Below are 23,834 nucleotides of genomic sequence, written 5' to 3'. Positions count from 1 at the left end.
GTTAAACCTGGAATCAATTTTCATTTACAGCTGAGAAGCAGTTATTGATGTTGTGCTTGCAGTTCAATAAAAGATCTAAAGATATAGACCTAGTGCTTCTCTTTCAATATAAGCAGCCTAATCAGTCTCAAATGTTTTTTTAACAAAGAAATTGTATTGGCAGGTTTATTAAAATTGCTGTCTTTAAAGTTTTAAGCTATCCATAATTTGATCTATTCCAAAGGCCTCTAGAATGTATGTTGACCAAATTCCAGAGCTCCTTCCAGTATATATTCATAGAACCAGGTAAACATCTGCTTAATATTCCATTGAATGATATCATGATGCTTTATTTACACACCTCTAAGCACGTAATCTATTATTATACTCTGGTGCCAGGATGGCTAGGTTCTGAAGCTGGGTTAGATCTGGGCATGGGTTTCCCATGCCTTAATCATCAGCATTAGAAGAAACAGACTTTAAAAGAATAAAGGTCATAAAAATAGGTATTGTTAGAAACTACCTTTAGGGCATTTTAATATTTATACTGTCTTATTAATGTGATCTAGACCAACATCTTAGATGACTTAATTTAGCTCAGTTAGAAGTTCAGAAAATGGGCACTATGGCTAAAAATGTTCAATTAGTTACCAGGCTCAGCTAAAGGACTCCAGATAAAGCTTAGAATGATAAGTTGGTGTTTGATAAACAACTGAACAATTTGCTTTGAGCACAAAGTCATTCTAATGAATTGTGTCTGGATATATTGCTGTAGGTAACTCCAATGTTCGAAATTTTATTGAACCCAAGCTTCTCTCTTTTTCTGCCTCAGGATTATCATGGTACCCTTAGAAAAGTGCACTTAATTGAAAGCATTTTACTGGGTATATGTGTGCTGTTAGATTCTAGTAGCACAGTTGTACCTCAAAGATATTAACATTTACAGAAAAATAGTGTCCTTATATCTCTTCCCCTACACTTCATAATTTTATTTTTTCTGAAGATTACTAATTATCTCAAACAAGCAGCTTGCTTTTAAACCAGGTTTTTTATTTTGGTTTTATAGTTCATTTAATTTTATTTGTTTATTTGTTTTTATTGTTACTGTTGGGCCAGCTCACAGGCTAGGTTGTTATTTGATAATTGCAAGTGAGATAAATTCCATGGTAGCAGGAAACCAGAACATTCTGGCAGCTTTTGGATGTGTTCCTTATACTGTGATGCAAATCATACTTTGAAAACATAGTAGCCAAGTTAAATTCCAGCCCAGATTTTTTTTTAGAATTTTTAAAAATATATCTTTATTGATTTCAGAGAGAGGAAGGGAGAGGGAGAGAGAGATAGAAACACCAATGATGAGAGTCATCATTGATCTGCTGCCTCCTGCACACCCCCGACGGGAGATCGAGCCCACAACCCAGGCATATGCCCTGACAGGGAATTGAACAGTGATCTCCTGGATCCTATGTCAATGTTCAACTGCTGAGCCATGCTTGGCTGGGCCCAGCCCACTTTTATGTTTAAACTTTGCTAAAATATGCAATAAATTTTATTCCTGCTATCAACTGGCTTTTTTGAAGTTGATGTGCTGTAGTGAATGCATTTGTTGTGACAACAGGAACTCTTCCCTCCTGTATTTGTCCCTATTTTTTTAACCACCAGTTATTACCTCCCCAAGGTTTCTCTGCATTATCAGCAGAAAGGCTGGGGAAGGCCTCTTCAGTAATAACATCAACATGGCATATACAGGAAGAGAGGTCAGCCTGTCAGAGCTATAGAAAAAACAGATGGATTAGGATGAAACCAGGTGCAAAATAACTTTGATAGAGTCTTTTAAACAGTTTATCTGTCATTGCCTTTCATTGAACTCTCCCACAAAATTATTGAGTTTGGGCTGTTAAGGCTGCAGAATGTAGCTGAAAAAAATTGTTACATTGTCATACTCTAACTATCCAGCAATTAAAGAATGAGAGGGCATTTTAATTTATTCATTAAATACAGGAAAGTAAATATGATAACATATAAGGTTAATAGAATAACATTGGCCTTCATATTCACAAGGTTGTGTTTCCCATTTGGCTGTATTAGCATAGAGACTAGATAAATAAGAAACTTCTTAGGGCTGGTGTGATGTGATTTTTAAAATGCTCCAGGAAAGTCTGTGAGTGTTTAGAAACATGCATGCTGATTTTTTTCATTGTAATTAGGTGTTCTACTTTTAGTACCAAATATTTTGATTTCTAATCTCCATAGATTGCCTTTTTATTGTAATCTCAAAAAAAAAAATGCTTTGGGCACATAGAGTCATAGAGAAGCACAATGTTTTTACATGTTGTGCTCTTCATAACTGATGACCGCATACTACCTAATGCTCACTACAATTTGTGAATTATCCATCTATGAGCATTTTGCTATTTTGTTTTGCTTAACACTTTTCTCACAATGATCTTGACTCAGATATTGGTGAGGGTGTGCTGCTTGCATCAAGAACAAACAGAAACTGAAATGTAGGACAAGGATGACCACAGCCTTTTTTTTTTTCTTCACAAAGAACATGTGGTGCATATCTGGCTCCGTACAGAGAATGGCAGGAGGATTAGCAGCCACCACTGGGAACCTGGGAATCACTAAGTTGATTTGAATTGAGGTGCCAGAAGGGAAAGGCATCACCATATTTCCCTTGTCAGTGCCCCTGAGTTCAAAGTGGTGGCTAGACAAGGTAGATCCCCTCTCCACTCTCACCACACTCCTTGTTTGGTAGAAGCATGTTCTTTTTCTTGGTACCCTTCATCACCCCAATTTGGGTCCCAGATCCATGGCTGGAGCTTGGAGGTTCTGTCTTGGAGTCATTTGCACCTAAAAAACCTCAGGCAATATACCACATGTACCTACATTTATTGGAAGTTTCCAAGTCTTCAGTTTGTCAAACTGAAAATGTGAGATTTTGAAATTTATATGCTGGCTTTGAAATTTTTACTAGGATTTTGATTTAGGACCCAAGGAATGCTTAACTCTGTCCCCCAAATATTTGTCATCTGCTGGAAAAGCTACCAGGCACGCTGGAAACACCCAGGGCCTTGTCTTGAATGGAAAACAAAATCTGTCTTCTTCTTTTTTTAAAAATATATCTTTATTGATTTCAGAGAGAGGAAGGGAGAGGGAGAGAGAAGGATAGAAATATCAATGATGAGTGAGTCATCATTGATCGGCTGCCTCCTGCAAGCCCCCGACTGGGGATCGAGCCTATAACCCTGGCATGTGCCCTGACCAGGAATCAAACTGCAACCTTGTGGCACTTAGGTCGATGCTCAACTGCTGAGCCATGCCCGGCCAAGCCAGAATCTGTCTTATTCTTAAGTAGCTATATTAATTTTTTTGTATTTATTTAGCAAAGTCAAAGAGCATAAGTATAAACATTATAATTAACAGAGGAGGTGTTCAAATTTGAGATTAGCTACCAATCCAATATTAACCACTCAAATTTCAAGTGGATGGGCAGATAAAAGCAGAAGACCCTTCCAAAATGCATGGAATAGCATAACTCATATTTCTCAGAATTATCTCATTGGATCCTTGGCATATTAGATATAAAAATTTATAAACAAAAGATGCTCCTAATGCTCTTATCACTTAGGAAATTATAAGGAATGGGTGACAGGCGTGTCTTTTGTTCTGATGAGGTGACTCTGGGTAGGCTTCTGGATGGAGGCTGGTCACCAGAAAGACCAAGACATAATTAAAAGCTTGGAGCTTTCAGCCCTATTTCTACCCCTCCCCACTTCTCTAAAGAGGGGAGAGGAGCTGAAAATGGAATTAATAATTGATTATGCCTATGTTAGGAAGCCTCCATAAAATTTCTGATAATATGGAGTTTGGAGAGCTTCTAGGTTGGCAGACACATCCAGATACTGGGATGGTGATGAAACCCAAATTTACAGAGAGAGGAGTTTTTATGGTTGGGACCCTCCCCAGACCTTGCACTATTCAATATATCTTTTACCATATCCTTTAATAAACTGGTAAACATAAGTAACTCTTTTCCTGAGTTCTGTGAACCACTCTAGAAAGTTATTTGAACCTGAGGAGAGGGCTATAGGAACCTCTTATTTATTGTTCATAGGTCTGAAGTTCAGATGACAACCTGGACTGCACTTGGCATGTGAGGAGGGGAGGACACTGTCTTGTGGGTCTGAGCCCTTAACCTGTGGGATCTGATGTTATCTCCAGGTAGATATGGAGTTAAATTGTAGGAATCCCAGCTGGAGTTTTAGAAAATTGCTTGGTAAGAGAAAAAATCCTTACACATCTGGTATCCGAAGTGTTCTGAGTACCTACTATTCACTAAGAATACTCTTCAGATTTTCCTGATTACACATGGTAAGGAGAGAGTTGTAATAGTTATTAATTCTCTCCCACCAAAAGACACATATCATTTTGTGGGGGTGTCCCCCTAGAATCAGGAACAAGAGAGCTTGAATTTGCTAGGGGAAAGAAAATTGAATTTTCAAATCCACAAATCCCAGGGGTACAGAGTGAGTGTCACTTACATTGGCCCTTCTAACAGGGAGAATAAATAACTCAAGCCAATACTGAGATGCTCTGCCTGGTGTCTTTATATTTACTGCACTTAGAGAATTAATGTTGACAGATTACTCTTATAAGTGAAATATGTTTCTTCCCCAAAGACAGTGTATTTCTTATTAATTTACAACATATCAAAACTTTAGTTATAAATAAAATTGCCAATTGATAAATGGATCTTGCTAAAGGGTTTTATATCCAGCAAAATAGCCAGCCTGAAGGGAGCAAGTCTCAATAGAATACATGCAGTTCTAAATCCTGTTATCACATATTCTTTGGGCACACATTATAAAACTCCTAATGGTTGCCACATTAGCAAAATATATATGCAAGGAAAAGTAAAACCTGCTATGAGGCCACTGTTCAACCAGCATTGACAGCATCTTGAATGGCAGGGCAATTGTAGTTGATACATAATTCAATGAGCAATGGAAGTGGAGCATAAAATGGGGAGAATAGGGAAACCAGTGGGCCAGTGAAGAGACAATGGTCATTGTCTAGGTGAGAGATAAAAATGATCAAGTTAAGCCATGGCTACAGGAAAAGTGAGGAAGGCACAGCCTTCTGCCAGAAAGCAGGATAGGAAGTTCACCCTGTCATTGTCCCCTAGAACTTCCATCTCTTAGGGGTGTGAATAAGAGCTTCATGAGTTGAAGGATGGATCCAGATACACATGATCTTGGAGCTCAGCTTTTCCTCCAGAGGCTTCTTTTTACCTCTGCACAGAGTTTGGGACTTTCTGGCACTCTTTCATACCCAGAGTAGTCTTCAGGCCTCAGACTCCACAATTATCCCCGAATAATTTACCTAGTCAATGTTTATTAAGTGACTATTAAGTGCATGACACAGATCCCTCCACATGGAACAAATTTCCTCCAATTTCTACCTGTCAAAATTCTATTCCTTCCCCCATTATCTAGCACAGGCCTAAGTCATATGTGCAAAGGAAACAATGAATTAAATTAAATTGGGATAAGCCCGATATTCTAAGGATAACTAACATGTTTTTGTTTCCTACAGGTTTAAGGTTCAAATACAGGATGTTTTTATGTTCCCATTTGGACACCCATCCAGAGGGTTAATTATAGTGTGTGGTGTTTTCCTAAAGATTGTAGTCCCTGAATGTAAAGTCAGAAAGTCAGGCAGGCATCCAGGTGTTGCAAAATGCTGAGTGATATTTTCTCCTCTTAATCTGCAATCCTGGCTGAAACCCCAGCCTATAAGATATAATACAAACCTCTTGCTGTTTTACTCATTCTAGTGAAATGTATTTAAACGTTGTAATTAAGCAATTCATTATTATACTTGGGTAAGTGCTTGCAGTATATGTCTCTTTAATTGATTTAAACAAGTTAGTAGGTAATGATTTTAGACTATCTGAATACACTGATTAGTTCATTTGTTAATAAAGGAGTTTCTCATCTGAACTTAGGCAATTGATACAGTTTATGAATACATGGCTCTAAGTTAAGGTATGGCTGTGTCTCACAGAACAGCCCCATAAAAAGTAAAAATAAGGTAGAACACAGAAACAAAAAAACAATGCAATCAATTGTTCTCTCTTATTTCCATAATGCCTAATATTCAGTTATTTGAAATTATCTGAATCATTGAATTTTTCTCTTTTAACTTAGAACTATCTTGGGTGTATCTGTTAAGGGGAAAAACCTATATAAGCAGGACATGTACCTGCCATATAGAGCAGTGATGATAAAAATCACATTTTATGCCTGACTGACAGGATTATTATTGATTATGGAAAAAAGCAGTACCTGAATATGTAGCCTTGTAAAATGAATCTACTGCTACCATATCTCCAGGCCATGTGAGTGCACACTTTGACAGTCTCAACAAAAAGGAAACATACTACATTGACTTTTTTTTCTATAAATCTCGGAGGGGGTTATTGTCATAAGTCTGGATAGAACTGTTCAGGGAATGCTTCTTAAAAGATTCTCTCTAAGTTTTTTATAAATATAGTATAACTGTCTATTGGACCAGAACACCAGTTAATGATATGTAATTACTGAAGCATAATTACTGCACCAAATAATTTTAAAGAAGTTTTATCGCTGTATAAAAGATGACTAGCAAGTTTCCTAAGTGCCTTATATGTATCATTTTCTCCCTAAAGAAATAAGATGTTATGTATATCTTGGAAGGTGGGACTTAATAGACAACCACTTTCCTTCCTTCCTTCTTTCCTTTCTTTCTATTTATTTTTTCATGATAGCTGTACATTTTATGGTTTGTACCAGCTTCAGTACAGTAAAGGGATTCTCTATATAACATAAAGACAAGGTCCTTCATTTTTTAGGAAGATATATTTAATGAGTGAGCAAATATGAGCATGTACTTAGCCAGATTATCCCTCCTGAGGAAATAAATTTGCTGCTCAGCAGGATAGGATGACTATGACAAGCAATGCTAGTAACAAGAAGAATCAGCTCATAAACACTGCTTGGAATGAGAGAAGTGCCTTCTCGATGGGCATGTAATTTCTCAAGATGCCATGTTACAGAAGAGGCTCACCTAAGGTAGCAGCCTCATGTTTTCCAAAACTCAGGGTAAAATGTTAGTGAAAACACAAATAGCCTTCCTGATGGAATGAGGTATAAGCACTGCTGCTCATGGAGGAGTCATCTGGAGAGAGATATAGAAACATCAATGATGTTGGGACTCTGGAATAATCCCATATACATTTTCAATCAATAGCCAAGCAACTAAAAAAATTAATTTGAAGGAAGTTATTTTTATTCAATGTCTGTATAAGAAGACATATGTTTCAAAGAAACTGACCTTGAACACGATTATGTTCCTCTTGATCAGAGAAAAATTACTGGGTCTAATTGACAGTTTTGAATCATAGACAAGAGAGGACTTTTTCAAAAAAACATGTCATTTTTCTTTTTCCCTTCCCCTTCTTTTGCCAGTGGCATGCTCATACTGTCACATACAGCAAGCTTTAAAAGGAAACCACATGAACACCACGCCCATTACTTTATGATTACCTAAGTCTTCAAGAACAGATTTGGTGGGATTTTAAGGGATTAGGAAAAGTAGATTCATGTAATTTTTACAATAACATGTCTTTAGCCCACTACCATATCCTATTCCAAATCAACAAGGATTGTGGTGAAAAGCTGGTAGAAAAATAAGGGGTGTGTGTGTGTGTGTGTGTGTGTGTGTGTGTGTGTGTGTGTGTGTGCGCGCGCACACATTATGTACAGCCTCTTCTTTTCAGCGTTCTTTACAGGGACAGGCATTAATATTCTAAGTACATGTGAGGCATGACTTGGGCCAGCCAAGCACATATTCCTTGTTTTATCATTTTTACCTGTTACTTCACTCTCTAGTTTTCTCACTATTTTACCACTTGCCAAATTTCAACCTCAGGCACATATGTTGAGAAAACGATTTTTGCCTACCTGAGCCAAAGAAAGTGCCCAAATATTAATGGGTATTTATCTAGCAACAGAACCTGAGACTTAATAGAGGAGGACTTTGATTTCCAACACTAATATTACAATTGGTTGCCTCTGCTTTCTAATTTACAGCAGTATACTCTTCTCTTAGCCCTCAAAAAGTCTAGGCGAGTACAAGTTTGGTTCTGATTACATAATTATGCTACAGAAGTATGGAAAAAAATCATCACTAACATCTCCAGGTGCTTAAACAGTTTGATAGACTATAGCCATTCTGCTATCAGCGCCCCCAGCTGTGTTGCTTAGCAACATTTTAATTCCAGAAGAACTGAAGGAGATGCAATCCCTGTGGAGAGGGAAACAGAAATAAGAGGGCTGATGACAGATGATCTGAGTTGTTTCTTCTAATATACTGTGAAGATCACTAGCTCTTTTCATGAATGATAAATTGACTGTACACAGATCAATGAGTTCAGCAATAAACTGAAACCAGGCTCCATGTGTAACGCAATGCAGACCAAGAGGCCCAGAGATTTCCTCATTTCGATGATTTGGTGTGTGTTCTCTTAAAGGTTCCACAGAACAACAATGATCTGAGCATTTGGTCATCCCTTGCCCTTTTGTGGTGTCTACTAATAAAAATGATTTTAGAAATGAATGCTTTAGCCTTTCTGTCACCACGTAGATGCAGCCAGGTGTCAGTAGTAATGCAGAATAAATGGCTCCCTACCACAGATTTTAAAACCCAAGATATGCCAATGACCATCTACCATCCCCCTGTCATAACCCAAGGAGGTCCACATGAAGGGAAGATTAGAATGAAAGGATGGGAGAGGGGAATCCACTTGTGAATCTAAGTGCCACTCCTATGGACACTGCTGAACTTTCCAGGCAACCCTGACAATGCCCACCTTGTCTGAAAGATGTACTTAGACAGGCAACAATGTTCCCTGGAAAAGGAAAATTGCTTTCTGTGTCTACAGTATGCTTATCTCCAGCAGCCTGCTTTAGTTAGCTCCTTATCTTTCTGAAGAACATTTTATATTGTTTATTGTTTTGGTAACTAGTTGCAAAGGTTATGCTTGCTAATGTTGTCTAATTGCATTTTTTTCCTTCTGTTTACAGGCATTTCAAAAGGCAAAACCTAAGAATAATTCTGTGAAGTAAGTTATTTTTTTATTAGTTGGAAATTTTAATTTGAATGGACTCTATGCATGTGAAAAAATGTCATAAAAGAGACCTTGGATTTTTAGTTAATCTATATTCATGACAATTGAAAAACAACAGAAAAACACATAAACAGAAATATCTCTACTAAGTCTGGGCTGGCTTTTATTGTTTACCTGTGGTCCTCATGCCAAAGTGCCCTAACTTGTGCCAAATACTATTATAACTATATTCAATGCATAGTACTTCAAGCCTTTGCGTTTTGCACATGCTAAAAAGATTATATTTTTAATTGCAAACTTTGGACCTATGACAGAGACATAAATAACTGAAAATGTGCCAAGTGATTTTCAGCCACTTCGCGAGGTTTGGCATCTTGGCATCAAGGCCTCGCAGCTCTGTTAATGAAAAGATCATATAGTATATTTAACCAAAGGTTTTTTCTAGCTAACAGAGTACTATTTCCAAGGCACTTTGTGGTATACTCTTAAATTATAAACAAGCTGCATGGCACTATTTTAAATATAGTACATCTTAGACATCCTGTCTTTTCCAGAAAGGAGACTTTCAAATTAAGAAGGATGTCTGTCTTGTCATGGGTTTGTGACATTTGATTGCAGTGTTATGTTGGGTTTGTGACATTTGATTGCAGTGTTATGTTTCATACCAGTCCTGCTAGTCATGTGGCCTAGAAAAGATCTGCTCTATCTGCTAGGTTACTATAGGTCTGGTAATATCACATCCCTAAAACATATATATTAATTTATCTCAGCTGACTTCCATTATAGTGGGTACCCAGTGCAGAAATGGGGAGTGCATTTATTTTTAATAGTTTCTGGGAGAATGAACCAGCTAATGCCAATGACAAGAATGGTGCTTGTGTTTTGCAAAAGAATTAACTTTTTCAAGTCACCAGGGTACTGTTCAGCATACAATTAAATGTAAATTCTAATTATTTTTCCAAAAGGTTTGGTGTACTTTGTTCTCAAATTGAATTTTTCTTAGGCCACAGAATATTCCTTGCTGGGCTTCTGTAGCCTCTGGAGGGCCATCTGTAGTCTGGAGATGTATTCTGCTGTAATCATCCTATGGAAGTAGTCTTAGATGCTGTGTTTTTCTCTAGATGTTCCGTTGGGGTTTAAATCTTCTCTGCTGCCTGACTTCTTTTCTATCTATGCCCAGAAAGCTTCTCTGCTGTGAACCCATGGCAGGTGAACTCCATGAATTAGAGCATGGTGCTAATAAGGCCAAGGCTAGGACTGTAGTCCCTGGGTAGCTAGTCTGACTGCACCCCTCCCTTTGGTCTACCCACATGCAGATGTGTGCCCCAGGTCACAAGGGATAGTACAAGTACTGGAGGAGGATATAGGCCCTCAGTGGGACAAATGCCTCCAAGTTCAAGCCATCTCAATAGGAAGTGAGTCCCAACCTCGTCTTTGCATGCACAGGACTGCCTATTGGTAGTGTGTGGGGCTGCATGAGTGGCTGGGAAGTGGGACTAGTTTTCTCTCTGCTCCTTGTGACGACTCAACCCTATAGCTAATTATGTTTTTATGGGCTCTTATTAATTCACAGTGCAACTTTAATGTCTAGCACTTTAAGGAGTATTCTAAAGAGAAAACAGAAAAACTAGAAGAGCCAAACAATTAGTAATAGAATATGGAACTTTATACTTGTAAATATATTTGAAAATCTGCTTTGTAATAAACTTTTGTCACAGTCATCTGATAGAGGCTTAGAATTGTCTTCTAATATGATAAGATACTGTTCTCAGTGTGAGTTTGGGTGTCCTGTTGCACTGGGGCTCACAATACCTAACTCACTTGCCTAACCACAATCATTGGGGCACATTAAGTAGAGAGGTCTCTTCAAGACCTCAACTCAAGGACAGAAATTCCACATCATGGCTCAATTACACAGCCTGACAGTAGAGCAGAAGTGGAGTTTTAAAATGTTTGATGTATAGTGGTCCTCTTTCCATTTCTGATGTCTGCCACAGAATTTCAGTTATACACATTGCATGGGGACCCCAAGTAGAGTAAGGGTTCAATACATGTATTCTGAATGAATGAACAAGTAAACAAATGGGACACATCCCAAAAAATAGTCCTTTCAGGAGCCTGGCCTGGGAGGTTAATGAGACTGGTGGCTCTATACTAGTGGAGTATCAGATCAGAAGAGCCCATGTGTTCTAACTGAACAAATCTTTCAGTCTCTTATTCTTGAATCATGCCACATGTAAAGTATTCACATGTTGTTCTGGTTCATTCTGGCTTCTTTGCCTCTGATCAGTTACTGGCTTGATTTTTTATACAAGAATTAACATTTGATTGTTTGAGCATACAATAGAAAATGGGTAGTCTTTCTGGAAAAGTAGAGGTCTGGAGGCATCATTTACAAGTAAAGTATGAACACAGATTGGTGAAGGTGATCACATGTGAGATTGGATGTCATCTTCTGACACAGTGTTTAGCAGATGGTTGAGAAAAAATCAAAAGAATATTTTGTGACATGTGAAAATTATATGAAGTTCAACTTTCCATGTCTACAAAAAATGTTTTATTGGCACACAGCTACATTAATTTGTTTCCACATTGTCTGTGGCTCCTTTTGTGCTACAGTAGCAGAGCTGAGTAGTTGCAACAGAAATTGTATAGACCACAAACCCCAAAATGTTTACTATGTGTCCCCTTACCCGATAAGTTTGCTGAAACCTTCTCTTCCATGACTCTAAATGTTAAACTATCAACCCTTTCTTTTTCTTCCCTTTAAAACATTGAGTAGGTATTTACTGAGCCCTTATCATTTGTTCTGGAATTTCTGAGGCCGATGTACCACCCAATTCTCATTCAGTGCAAAGAGATCACTCTTAAATCACCATCTTTGATAGGGTGTGTTCACCTCATAAACCAGTGAACACATAGCTAGAGCATACTGCTAGTTTTCCAAGTTGTGTGTAGATGGATATATTGCAAAAGGTATATGCATTTTCTAAAATTCAGTTACTTCCCAATATCTAACTAAGGCTAAGTAAGCTTTCAATTAGAGTGATGGTAAATGATTCACAATACCCATTTAGTTTGTGTATGTTCTTGTCTAAAGATTTACATTCCCTTCCCTGTTTCTCAACAACTTGTTTAGTTTATTTTTAATACCTTCATGGTTGTAAGTTTCTTTCATCAACATAGTGAGACTGTGGTACACATTAATTATACTCCATATAAAAGAAAAATTAAATTTATGCTTAGTGAATGTAAGCACATAAGATACTTGAATACACTAATGACTTTACCTTGAAACATTAAATATTACCTTTGAGGGTAAGAATCAAGATTAAATGTTCTTAAGATCAGTGATCAGGGCAAGAGATGCTGGTGTATTTCTCAGTCTATTGGAACCGTGCCGGTATCAAAGCTTGGTTAGTATGTTCAAACTGTGGATCTATAACATGTCAGAGAGACTTTCGTTTGTATATTCATGCTCTGCAGCAATTATCTCCAAGCTTTCATTGTGACAACAGGCCTGAGAGATGTACAGATTTCTTCTGCCATATGTGACTTATCACATACATTTAAAAAAAAACACATTTCTGTTATTAAGACATATGTGATAGTACACTTCTGCAAATGTGAATTGCTTTTGGCTAAAAGCCATGCACTAATAAGTTGAGCTGAATCTAACTGAGGTTGACATCTGTTACCCAGAGAAAGAGAGAGAGAGCAGTTGTCAAGCATAAAATTCATTCTTACTTTTACACTTTAACAATGTTAAACAACCTGGTTGTTGTTTTTCACAAATAAGAATCAGATTCCATTTATAGATATTGTGATTTCATTATTGAAAATGAAAAATAGCTGCAAAGATTTTCCTGGAACTGTGATAGATGATGAGGGAATTAAAAATAAATCTGACCCCAGCTAGATTGTTTATAAGGTTCTTCCACCTCTTATAAAAATAAAGCTTGCAATCCTGTTTTATAATTATACTTATTTTAGGAAATATTTGATGTTAAAGATTGATGTAGATGCATACAAGCACATACATTATAAATATTGCATATATAATACATGCACACATATATAATGCCTTTTCCCATCATTTCTTCCTTATATGTCTGTGAAATGAAGGACAAGAAGCCACCTTTATCCAGCATGGTGTTTCATGGAACAGATAATTGGATGCTCAAATCCTTGTGAAATAAAATGACCACATGAGGGTCTGGCCTCCATAGGTAGTTTTCAGAAACTTAGGGCTGAATAACTTATGTCCAGTCTCTACAGTTATAAGTGAACATAATATTTAAAAAGTCAACCTGGAAAGAAAAAAAAAAAAGTCTGAAATTATAAAACATATCCTGTATCTCTTTTACTGTGTCATACTCAATGATTTTCATTAATTGCAAATGTCATGAGGAACAATCCTCAATGATTTTAAGGGACATTTAGGAGTAGGTCCCTCTGAATGAGATCCATGAAGCCAGCAGTTCCCAGTAAGCCTCAGAAGAGTACTGGGTAAGCCACCTGGCCCACTCATTTCAGTGAGGTACTAGATCAGTGTGCTCCCTATATCAACAAAAGTATAGTCAATCTCTAATCAGCTGTGGCCATTTTAAGGGTAGTTAAAAGAAAGAGGGCAATAAACCTCCTGTCTAAACAGCTGCATAAAAATTGTACCCTTTATGTTGTCCAGATAGCTATAGTGAGATGCAGAAAGTTCTAGCAATCATCTTCACAGCGAATGAAACTTGCAAAAATTTCTGGCCACCCTCTATTTCATGGATAATTGGAGTTGCATCATCTAGGCAATCTCAGATGAGACAACTAAGGTCCAGATAGTAGACTGTCCAGGACCCTAATATTCCAGAAATTCTCTCCACTTTAGACCCACTGCCTCATTCTCATCAATTCATTGTTGGTTTTTAAATTCATATTATCTAACTTTATATAACAGTTTGTTTTCTTAGAATATGGCATCAAATGTTTTAAAAATTTGAGTCAGCAAGTTTGCAGGTACTTTAAAAATTATGCCAACTTCAATTATTTTAACTTTCTGTTTATAACAAAGAGTTTCTTCCAAATTTTAAGCATTTTGGCTTTTCTCATTACCATTACTCATCTTTCAAAAATTTTTTGAGAACATGTTTTCTTTGGTTGGTGAATTAACACTCTAATAACCATGCATCCATTTATTAGTGAAGCAGAGGGACCTCAAACAAGCCAGCAAATGTGGACTTAAGGCATTTTGAAAGGAAATTAAGATACTTTTTAAAAGCAACAGCATTGTAAGCATCAGTCATTTACTGTGTGTTGGCTTTTTAATTATAAAAATAATCCAGTTATTTTTACAGGGCTGTGTAGCACAACTATTCAGGAGACCCAAGTTCAGAAATGTACCCCAACTGTTAAACTTCACCAAGTGGAGACAGAAAATTATAAACAGAATACATAGAGTCTCTTGGAGGAAAAACGGGACTCTGGTAACCTTGGGGTAACACTGAGTCTGGAGGCTGGAGAAAAGTACTCAAAACTGATTTGATTCATTAAAATGGGAGAGTTGGAGGGATACCAAAAAGGATAGTTTTATGACCTAGACCGGAAAGAGCAGAGGGTATGCCTTGAGCTTCTTAAGTAAAACTTACAATGGGAAGGTGAGAGAAGTTTCCCCTGTTGTGTTCCTGTTAAAATTCTCTCCTCTTACCATACTATCGTTTGTGTCCTTGAATCTTCCCTTTTTTTTTTTTTTCTTAATTCCTTTACCCTTCTCACCCAGCCTCCAAGTAAAGGGGCGATAAATGGTCATGGAAGGAGACTTGACTTGGGGTGGTGAACACACAATACAATATACAGACCATGTGTTATAGAATAGTACGCCTGAAACCTATGTAATTTCATCAACCAATGTCACCCCAATAAAGTCAAAAAATTAAAATAAAATAAAATATAAAATAAAATAAAATAAAAGTCTCTCTGCTCAGGTCACTAATTGGAGCATAAGAAAACTTGGTCAGAGATAATATGTCTAATGCCAACTTCTAGCTTTGTAAAAATAGAGACATTAAGTGTAAAAGGCAAGATGTCGGTCTCTGAAGACTGCTTAGTACCATTGTTTTATGAATTTTGTACCCAGATTATTACTATTATTTAGTTTAACTGAGAGAGGGAAAGTAAAACAATTCCTAGGATCCAGCAGTCACACAAAGCCTTTAACTAATGATGTAAGTGGCATATGACTTAATACTTGGATTTCTAGCAATCAAGAAGCAACCTTGTATAATATCACCAGAGCTCAATTTCCAGTGGGCATAATGGAGATGATTAGATATATTGAGTTATTTGTGTCATTCAAAGAAAGCAGAATCTATATACTAAAGCTATTGGTGTTAGCTTTCTCTCACTTCATTTCAATTTTCAATAACTAGTGTCATCACATATAACGGTTTCTTCATAATGAAACTTCATGTCTAATTGGATTTGTCTTTCAAGTGAAAGCATATTGTGAAGCCTTCTGAAATCTAATCCTTGAAATAATTTTTACTGTTACAAAAGTCAAATATATACTTCAAATTCCCCCAAACAAGAATAATGCAACAAATGAATAATAAAAACAAAATATCTTTGAAAATAAAGTTATATTTCTGCTTTTGATATTTGACAGGCATGGGGAAAAAACTGCTCTGGTTAATCAAAATAATTTGGTTAATGGAACTACCACATGTAGAATGAATGAATTTCAAGGAAGTAGAAGAGAGTGGGGAATACCCTTAACAAGAAACAATGCCAGGCATAATCTAATCCTTCAATGATTCAAGACCAAACAAGATTGCCCGGCTGGGCGTGGCTCAGCGGTTAAGCATCGACCTAGGATCCAGGTGATCAGGGTTCGATTCCCGGCCAGGGCACATGCCCGGGCTCCGGGCTGCAGCCGATCAATGACTCTCTCATCATTCATGTTTCTAGCGCTCTCTCTCCCTCTCCTTTCCTCTCTCTGAAATCAATAAAGATATATTAAAAAAAAAAAAAAAGACCAAACAAGATTAACACTGTCAATGGTTCCCCATTGTGACATTTGCACAGCAAGTCTGGTTGCTCAAAATTCTAGGTGCTTAATGTTTGTGGGAATGTAAACTGGTGCAGCCACTATAAAAAACAGTATGGAGATTCCTCAAAAAATTATAAATAGAACTACCATATGATCCATCAATTCCACTTCTGGGAACATATCTGAAGGAAATGAAAACACCATTTCAAAGAGAAATATGCACCCCCATGTTCATTGCAGCACTATTTACAATAGTGAAGACATGGAAACAACCTAAGTTTCTGTGAACAGATAAATGGATAAAGAAGATGTGATATATATAATATTATTCATAAAAAGAAAGAAATCTTGCCATTTGTGGCAACATGGATAAACCTTGAGGTCATTATGCTAAGTGAAACAAGAAAGACATAGAAAGTCAAATACTCTATGATAGCATATGTGGAATATAAAAACACTGAACTCATAAAAACATGGAGCAATTTGTATGTAAACAAAAGCACAAATGAATGGGTTAGTCAATATGTGGCTCATGGAAGCCCCTGTATTCCTAGCACAGTTAACTTTTAGGCCCCTCCAGTGCTCCATAGCTTAATCACAAAGTGGAAATAGAATCCTAAAAAGTTAATGGTGTTTTATGTCAGTTCCACTAAATAATTACTCAGCACCCTATCAAGATCAAGAACTAATTGGTGTACTAAGGTTCCATTTTTTTCCACATCCTCACAGCACTTGTTTATTGATTTGTTAATGGTAACCATTCTGGCAGATAGGAGATGGTACTTTATGTGGTTTTAATTTGCATCTCTCTGATGATAAGTGATGTTGAGCATTTTTTCATATGTCTTGTGGCCATCCGTATGTCCTCTTTGGAGAAGTGTCTGTTCAAGTCCTTTGCCCATTTCTTAATTGGGTTGTTTGCTTTCCCTTTGTTGAGTTGTAGGAGTACTTTATATATTTTGGAAATTAGCCCCTTATCAGATGTATCCTTGGCAAATATGTTCTCCCATACTGTGGGGTTCCTTTGTATTTTGAGGCTCATTTATTTTGTTGTGCAGAAGCTTTTTAGTTCCATGTAGTCCCATTTGTTTATTTTTTCTTTTGTTTCTCTTGCCCTAGGAGATGTATTAGTGAAAATTCTACTCTGTGAGATGTATGTGACTTTACTGCCTATATTTTCTTCCAAGATTTTCATGGTTTTGTGACTTACATTTAAGCCTTTTACCCATATTGAGTTTATTTTTGTGTATGGAGTAAGTTGGTGGTCTAGTTTCATTTTTTTGCATGTAGCTGTCCAATTTTCCCAGCACCACTTATTGAAGAGACTGTCTTTACTCCATTGTATGTTCTCACCTCCTTTGTCAAATATTAACTGACCATAATGGCCTGGATCTATTTCTGGGGCCTCTGTTCTGTTCCATTGTCCTATATGTCTGTTGTTGTACCAACACCAGGCTGTTTTGATGACAGTGGCTTTGTAGTACAGTTTGATATCTGGTAAATTGATCCCTCCCACTCTGTCCTTTCTCAAGATGTCTGCAGCTATTTGGGATCTTTTTTTTCCTTTTTTTTTAAATTTTATTATTGTTTAAAATATTACAGATGTCCCTTTTTCTCCCCAATGACCCATTCCACCCCGTTCCTTCCCCCTCCCCAGTCCCTCTCCCCACCATTGTCCATGTCCTTGGGTTGTGCATATATGCATATAAATTCTTTGGTTACTCTCTCCCCCTCCATCCACCCGCCCTCCTCCATCCCTCTGACATTCATCAGTCTCATCTATGCTTCCATGTCATTGAATCTATTCTGCTCATCAGTTTATTAAGTTCTTTAGATTCCACGTATAAGCGAGATCATGTGATGTTTGTCTTTCACTGCCTGGCTTATTTCACTTAGCATAATATTCTCCAGGCCCATCCATACTGTCCCAAAGGGTACGAGATTCTTCTTCTTTACAGCTGCATAGTATTCCATGCTATAAATGTCCCACAGCTTTTTATCCACTCATCTACTGATGGGTACTTGGGCTGGTTCCAGATCTTAGCTGTTGTAAACTGTGCTGCTATGAACAGCGGGGTACATGTATCCTTTCTGATGAATTTTTCAGGATTCTTAAGATACATTCATAGGAGTGGAATCACTGGGTCAAACGGCAGCTCCATTTTTAATTTTTTGAGGACCCTCCATACTGTTTTCCATAGTGGCTGCCCCAGTCTGCATTCCCACCAGCGGTGTACCAGGGTCCCCTTTCTCCACACCCTCGCCAGGACGTGTCATTTGTTGATTTGTTGATGGCAGCCATTCTGACAGGTGTGATCTTTTATGGTTCTATATAAAATTTTGGACTGTTTATTCTAGCTCTGTGAAATATGCTGATGATGGTATTTTAATAGGGATAGCATTGAATCTATAGATTGCTTTGGGTAGTATGGACATTTTTAAAAATTTATCTTTACTGTTGAAAGTATTACAGATGCCCCCCTTTTTCCCCATTAACCCACCCTCTTCTCCAGGCCTTTACCATACTATTATCTGTGTCCATGGGTTATGCATATATGCATATAAATTCTTTGGTTAATCTCTCCCCACCTACCCATCCATCCCTGCCTTCCCTCTAACATTTGTCAGTCTTTTCCATGATTCTATATCATTGAATCTATTTTGTTCATTAGTTTGTTATGTTCTTTAGATTCCACATATAAGTGAGATCATGTGATATTTGTCTTTCTCTGATTTGTTTATTTCACTTAGCATAATACTCTCCAGGCCCATCCATACTGTCCCAAAGGTAGGAGATCCTTCTTCTTTACAGCTGCATAGCATTCCATGGTGAAATGTCCCACAGCTTTTTATCCACTCACCTACTGATGGGCACTTGGGCTGTTTCCAGATCTTAGCTATTGTAAATTGTGCTTCTATGAACATAGAGGTGCATATATTCTTTCTGATTGATGTTTCAGGATTCTTAAGATATATTCTTAGAAGTGGGATCACTGGGTCAAATCGCAGCTCCATATTTAATTTTTGAGGAACCTCCATACCATTTTCCACAGTGGCTGCAGCAGTCTGCATTCCCACCAGCAGTGAACCAGGGTCCCCATTCTCCACATCCTCACCAACACGTGTTGTTTGTTGATTTGTTGATGGAGCCATTCTGACAGGTGTGAGGTGATACCTCATTGTGGTTTTAATTTGCATCTCTCTGATGGTTAGTGACGTTGAGTATGGACATTTTAATGATGTTGATTCTTCCAATTCATGAATATGGAATATTCTTCCACTTGTTTTATCTTCTTCTACCTCATTTTTCAATGTTCTGCAGTTTTCTGACTGCAGGTCTTTTACCTCCTTGGTTAAGTTTATTCCTAAGTACCTTAATTTTTTTTTGTTGCAATAGTAAATGGATTGTTTGTTTTTTTAGTTTTTCTTTCTGAGAGTTTATTATTGGTATATAAAAATGCCATTGATTAGTGGTTGTTAACTTTGTATTCTCCCACCTTGCCAAAATCGTTTATTAAATATAGTAGTTTTTTGGTGGAGTCTAGGATTTTCTATGTACAATATCATGTCATCTGCAAAGAATGATAGTTTTACTTCCTCCTTTCCAATTTGGATGCTTTTTATGTTTTCTTCTTGTCTGATGGCTGTGGCTAGAACTTCCAGCACTGTGTTGAATAAAAGAGGTGAAAGTGGGCAACCCTGTCTTATTCCTCTCCTTAGGTGAAATGGTTTTAGTTTTTCCCATTGAATATGATGTTGGCTGTAGGTTTGTCATATATGACTTTTATTGTGTTAAGGTATGATCCCTCTATTCTCACTTTGCTGAGAGTTTTTATGAAAACTGAGTATTTGCAAATCAATAAATGTAATATATCACATAAACAAATTGAAAGAAAACTCACATGATCATGTCAATAAATGCAGAAAAAGCATTTGACAAAGTGATTGTGGTTTTGATTTTCATTTACTTGATAACTAGTGATATTAAGCATCTTTTCATGTTCTTATTGGCTAATTTTTTATCTTCTTTGGAGAAATACCTATTCAGATCTTATGTCTCTTTATTATTGAGTTTTAATAATTCTTTATAAATTCTAGATACAAGTTTGTTATCAGATGTATCACTTACAAAATGTTTCTGCTATTCTGTGGCTTGTCTTGAAAATATTTTGATGATGTAATTTAAAGTACAATTTTGTTAATTTTAAGTACAAAGTTGCTAATTTTGATTAAGTCAAACTTATCTATTTTTTTATTTTATTTTGGTGTTTGTGCTTTTGGTGTCATACACGAGAACCCATTATCTAACTCATGGTCATGAAGATTTGTACCTATGGTCTCTTCTAAGAGTTTTAGTTCTTAGATGTTATTTTTACGTGTTTGATCCATTTTGAGTTGATTTAAAAAAAAAAAGTATATCTTTATTGATTTCAGAGAGAGGAAAGGAGAGGGAGAGAGAGAGAGATAGAAACATCAATGATGAGAGAGTCGTCATTGATTGGCTGCCTTCTCTATGCTCCCAACTGAGGATCAAGCCCGCAACCTGGGCATATGCCCTGACCGGGAATCAAACCTTGATCTCCTGGATCTTAGGTCAATGCTCAACGACTGAGCCACACTCAGCTGGGATTGAGTTGATTTTTATAGATGGTGTGAGGAAGCGTTCCAACTACATTCTTTTGCATATAGAAATCCAGTTGTCCCAGCACCATTTGTTGAAAAAAGCTATCCTTTCCCCATTAAATTATCTTGACACCTTTGTCAAAAATCAGTTGATAATAAATGTGTTTATTTCTGGACTATTATTTCCCTTGCATTGATCTATATACCTATCCTTAACCATACTGTCTTAATTTCTGTAGCTTTGTAGTTGGTTTTGAAATTGGGAAGTGTGATTGTTCCAACTTTGTTCTTTGTTTTTCAAGATTATCTTGGCTATAATGGGTCCCAATTACACATTTTTTAACTTCACTTTACTTGTATAGACACTGCCTTTTGGTTAAGAAGGCAACCCTTGGATAGATATTTGAACTTTGCATATGTGACACAAGACAAAAGCCTTAACTCAATACATAAGTGAATATCTCTAATTCTGAATGCAAGGGCCCCAAGAGAATGGGATTGAGACTCAGGCCTTAAATCTATTCAAGGTCCTCTCCAAATCTGTGTGCTTACACTCATGAATTACTGTGATTTTAATTTCTCTTACAATGGTATTGAAGACTGTGATTCCCTAGAGCTTCCATTGTGAATGAGAACCACTTGCTGACTTTAACTAGGGAATGTCAGTAGGAAAAATGTCTTACGTTTTCTACATTCCAGATATATAGTGAGGAGAAATTTAATAGCATTTTAAATATATTGGAAGATATTGCGACAAAAGTAACATAACTTGATATGTTTAATGCTTAGAATAAAATAACTCTATTATGTGGACCTTCTCAAAAACATGTAATATCTTATGGCTTAGTAGGCTGGTATTAAGTATGAATGGTATTCTTCAATTCTGTAAACTATTCATTCTACTTACAAAAAAGGGTTGTGATATGGCTATTGTATCACATATCCAAGACTTCGTATTCCATGTTTTTACTTCTTGGCAATTTATAAAATTTTATAAAATATGTTAAAATGACAAAGTTGCTTGAATTACATAGTCATAAGTTTTGCCAAGGTTGTGTATGGATAGTTTTGTGTTCATTAGAGCACAAAATTAGAATTTTCATTGCTGCAACTGTACACTGGCTCAAAGGAATCAACCCTTTTCTCATAAAATCTTGGATAACTGATAATTGGTGTTTTTCCTGTTTTCCAGCATATTTTAAATTTTTGAAACTATTTTCTCTTTCCTCCCCCTTAGTATATTTCTTTTGGCCTTGAAGTTGAATAAGTGATTCTCTTCCAAATGGATGGCATTGCACATGGCGTATGAACTAGTGGGCACAGAGAGAACTGTCCCCCAGAGTCAGGAGAAAGAATAAATTATTTCTTTAATTTTCTCAGCTTTAGTTGGCCCAAAATCTGGCAGTTAGACCTGAGTAAGTCTGGAAAAACCATCTGGCACACTTACATCTGTTCTCACATTTGCCAATCAGGATTTATCAAAAATCAATGGCGCAAAAACATGAAGCTGCAAAGAAGTGCTAATTTGCGGCTAAATAATAATTCAAATGCTACACCATTTGGTCCTCACAGAGTATAGTTTTGGTTTTGGGGAATTTAATGAATCTGCTTGATCTTACTTTTTTATACTGTCTAGTAAAAGAAGAAAAAGTGGAAAGTAGTTTATATTTAAGGACCTTCTTTTCCCTCACTTTGTCTTTTCTGATACTGGAATGACTTTGCCAAGGGGGTTTAGGTACCTTGGTGTATTTATTAGTGAGTATGTAGACATCCCTGCCCTCTTTCCAGTCATTAAGATGTTCTCAGCAAAACACCAGCACTTGATTCTAAATCATTTCACACTTACCACCCTTGTTCTCCAAGCTTTTGCCTGCCCCTCAAAATCATTCATCTATGAAGAAACCCTTCCCTCTCCCTTCCTACCAGCAAAGGGGAGAGGGCATTTATTATTCATTGCAATGCTTTCTCTTTGCCAAAGTATATTCTTTTGCTTAAACTCAAAACAGCTCATTGACTTGCAGAGATCCAAAAGCCATGGGTGGAGGAACAAGTTTATTATGGGAAGCACATGACTCTGCCAGGTTTCACTGACAGATCTTGGAAGCCAGAGAAAGCAATTGGCTGTCCCTCTTTGTGCATTAATATCCTTTGGCTCTTGCTGTGCTCATTGTTACACAGGTGCTCCTTATAAAGTACATAGACATTTCTAAGATAATAAAACAAGTAATACCAACAACTATGGGGAGTTTATGCCTCAAAAACCAATCTATACTGTGATGGCCCATAAGTAACAGACTAAAATATACTTTGACACAATTACAGATTGCTTTTTCAGACTTTGTAGATTTACAGATTAAAATGGTTTACTTTTGTAGCTCATATGCCTGGCACATGGGGTTTTGTCCCTGAATTACGAAGAGCACCTTGTTAAAAGTGGTTTCCCTAATAAAGCCATCCCTCAATATTACCTCTAAGATCAGCTTTATGATGTGAGATCTAAGTACATGAATATTAAATTCTACTACTCTTTGCTGAAATTTGGAAACTGAAACATAGTAAGCAATGTCTAACTCACTAGTAAGTAAAATAAATCATATGTGATAGATAAAATATGGGCATGTTTTAAAAGTTGCAATGCATAGTAGCAGAGTTGAATAAAGTCCCATAGATAGAGCTTAAGGAATCAAAAAATATTTCAACTCCAAAAAAGTACATGATTGTTTGCTTTGTAGTACATATATAGTCTTTGCCTAGAAAGGTTTTATTTTCTGTCAGGGAATCCACAGTGTACTAAATACTCCCTCTCACAGGATCCCAAATCACTTTCTAAATCTAACCAAAAGCTGATTGTATGTCTTTGTGAAGCTAGTGATTATCTAGACCTTAGAAGGAGGAGGGCTGTTTGTGTGTATTTGTTACAGAAAAAGGAAGTTAAGAGTGGTTTTCAGGGGCTGTTTATTTATTATTTTTGGGGGGCTGGGGTGGAGTAGAGTATGTCAAAAGGAGCCACAGCTGACTTTG

The 23,834-nt window shown here is 36.9% G+C and overlaps 1 protein-coding gene across 6 annotated transcripts in view; it reads left to right on the top strand.

Moving 5' to 3' along the window:
- The window catches only part of AFF2 (ALF transcription elongation factor 2), a 393,556-nt gene that overhangs the window by 305,333 nt on the left and 64,389 nt on the right, over positions 1-23,834 (top strand). For all 6 annotated transcript variants that reach the window (XR_013998027.1, XM_081125977.1, XM_081125975.1 and 3 more), the window contains one exon: positions 9,111-9,148. Coding sequence is in view for 5 of the 6 variants with exons in the window: in XM_081125977.1 (XP_080982103.1) it covers positions 9,111-9,148 (38 nt within the window). In the remaining variant the exon portion in view is untranslated. The remainder of the gene's footprint in view (positions 1-9,110; positions 9,149-23,834) is intronic.

This window comes from Miniopterus schreibersii (assembly GCF_964146895.1).
Source record: "Miniopterus schreibersii genome assembly, chromosome: X".
Lineage (NCBI taxonomy): Eukaryota > Metazoa > Chordata > Mammalia > Chiroptera > Miniopteridae > Miniopterus > Miniopterus schreibersii.
This window is presented reverse-complemented; position numbering and strand designations above follow the sequence as displayed.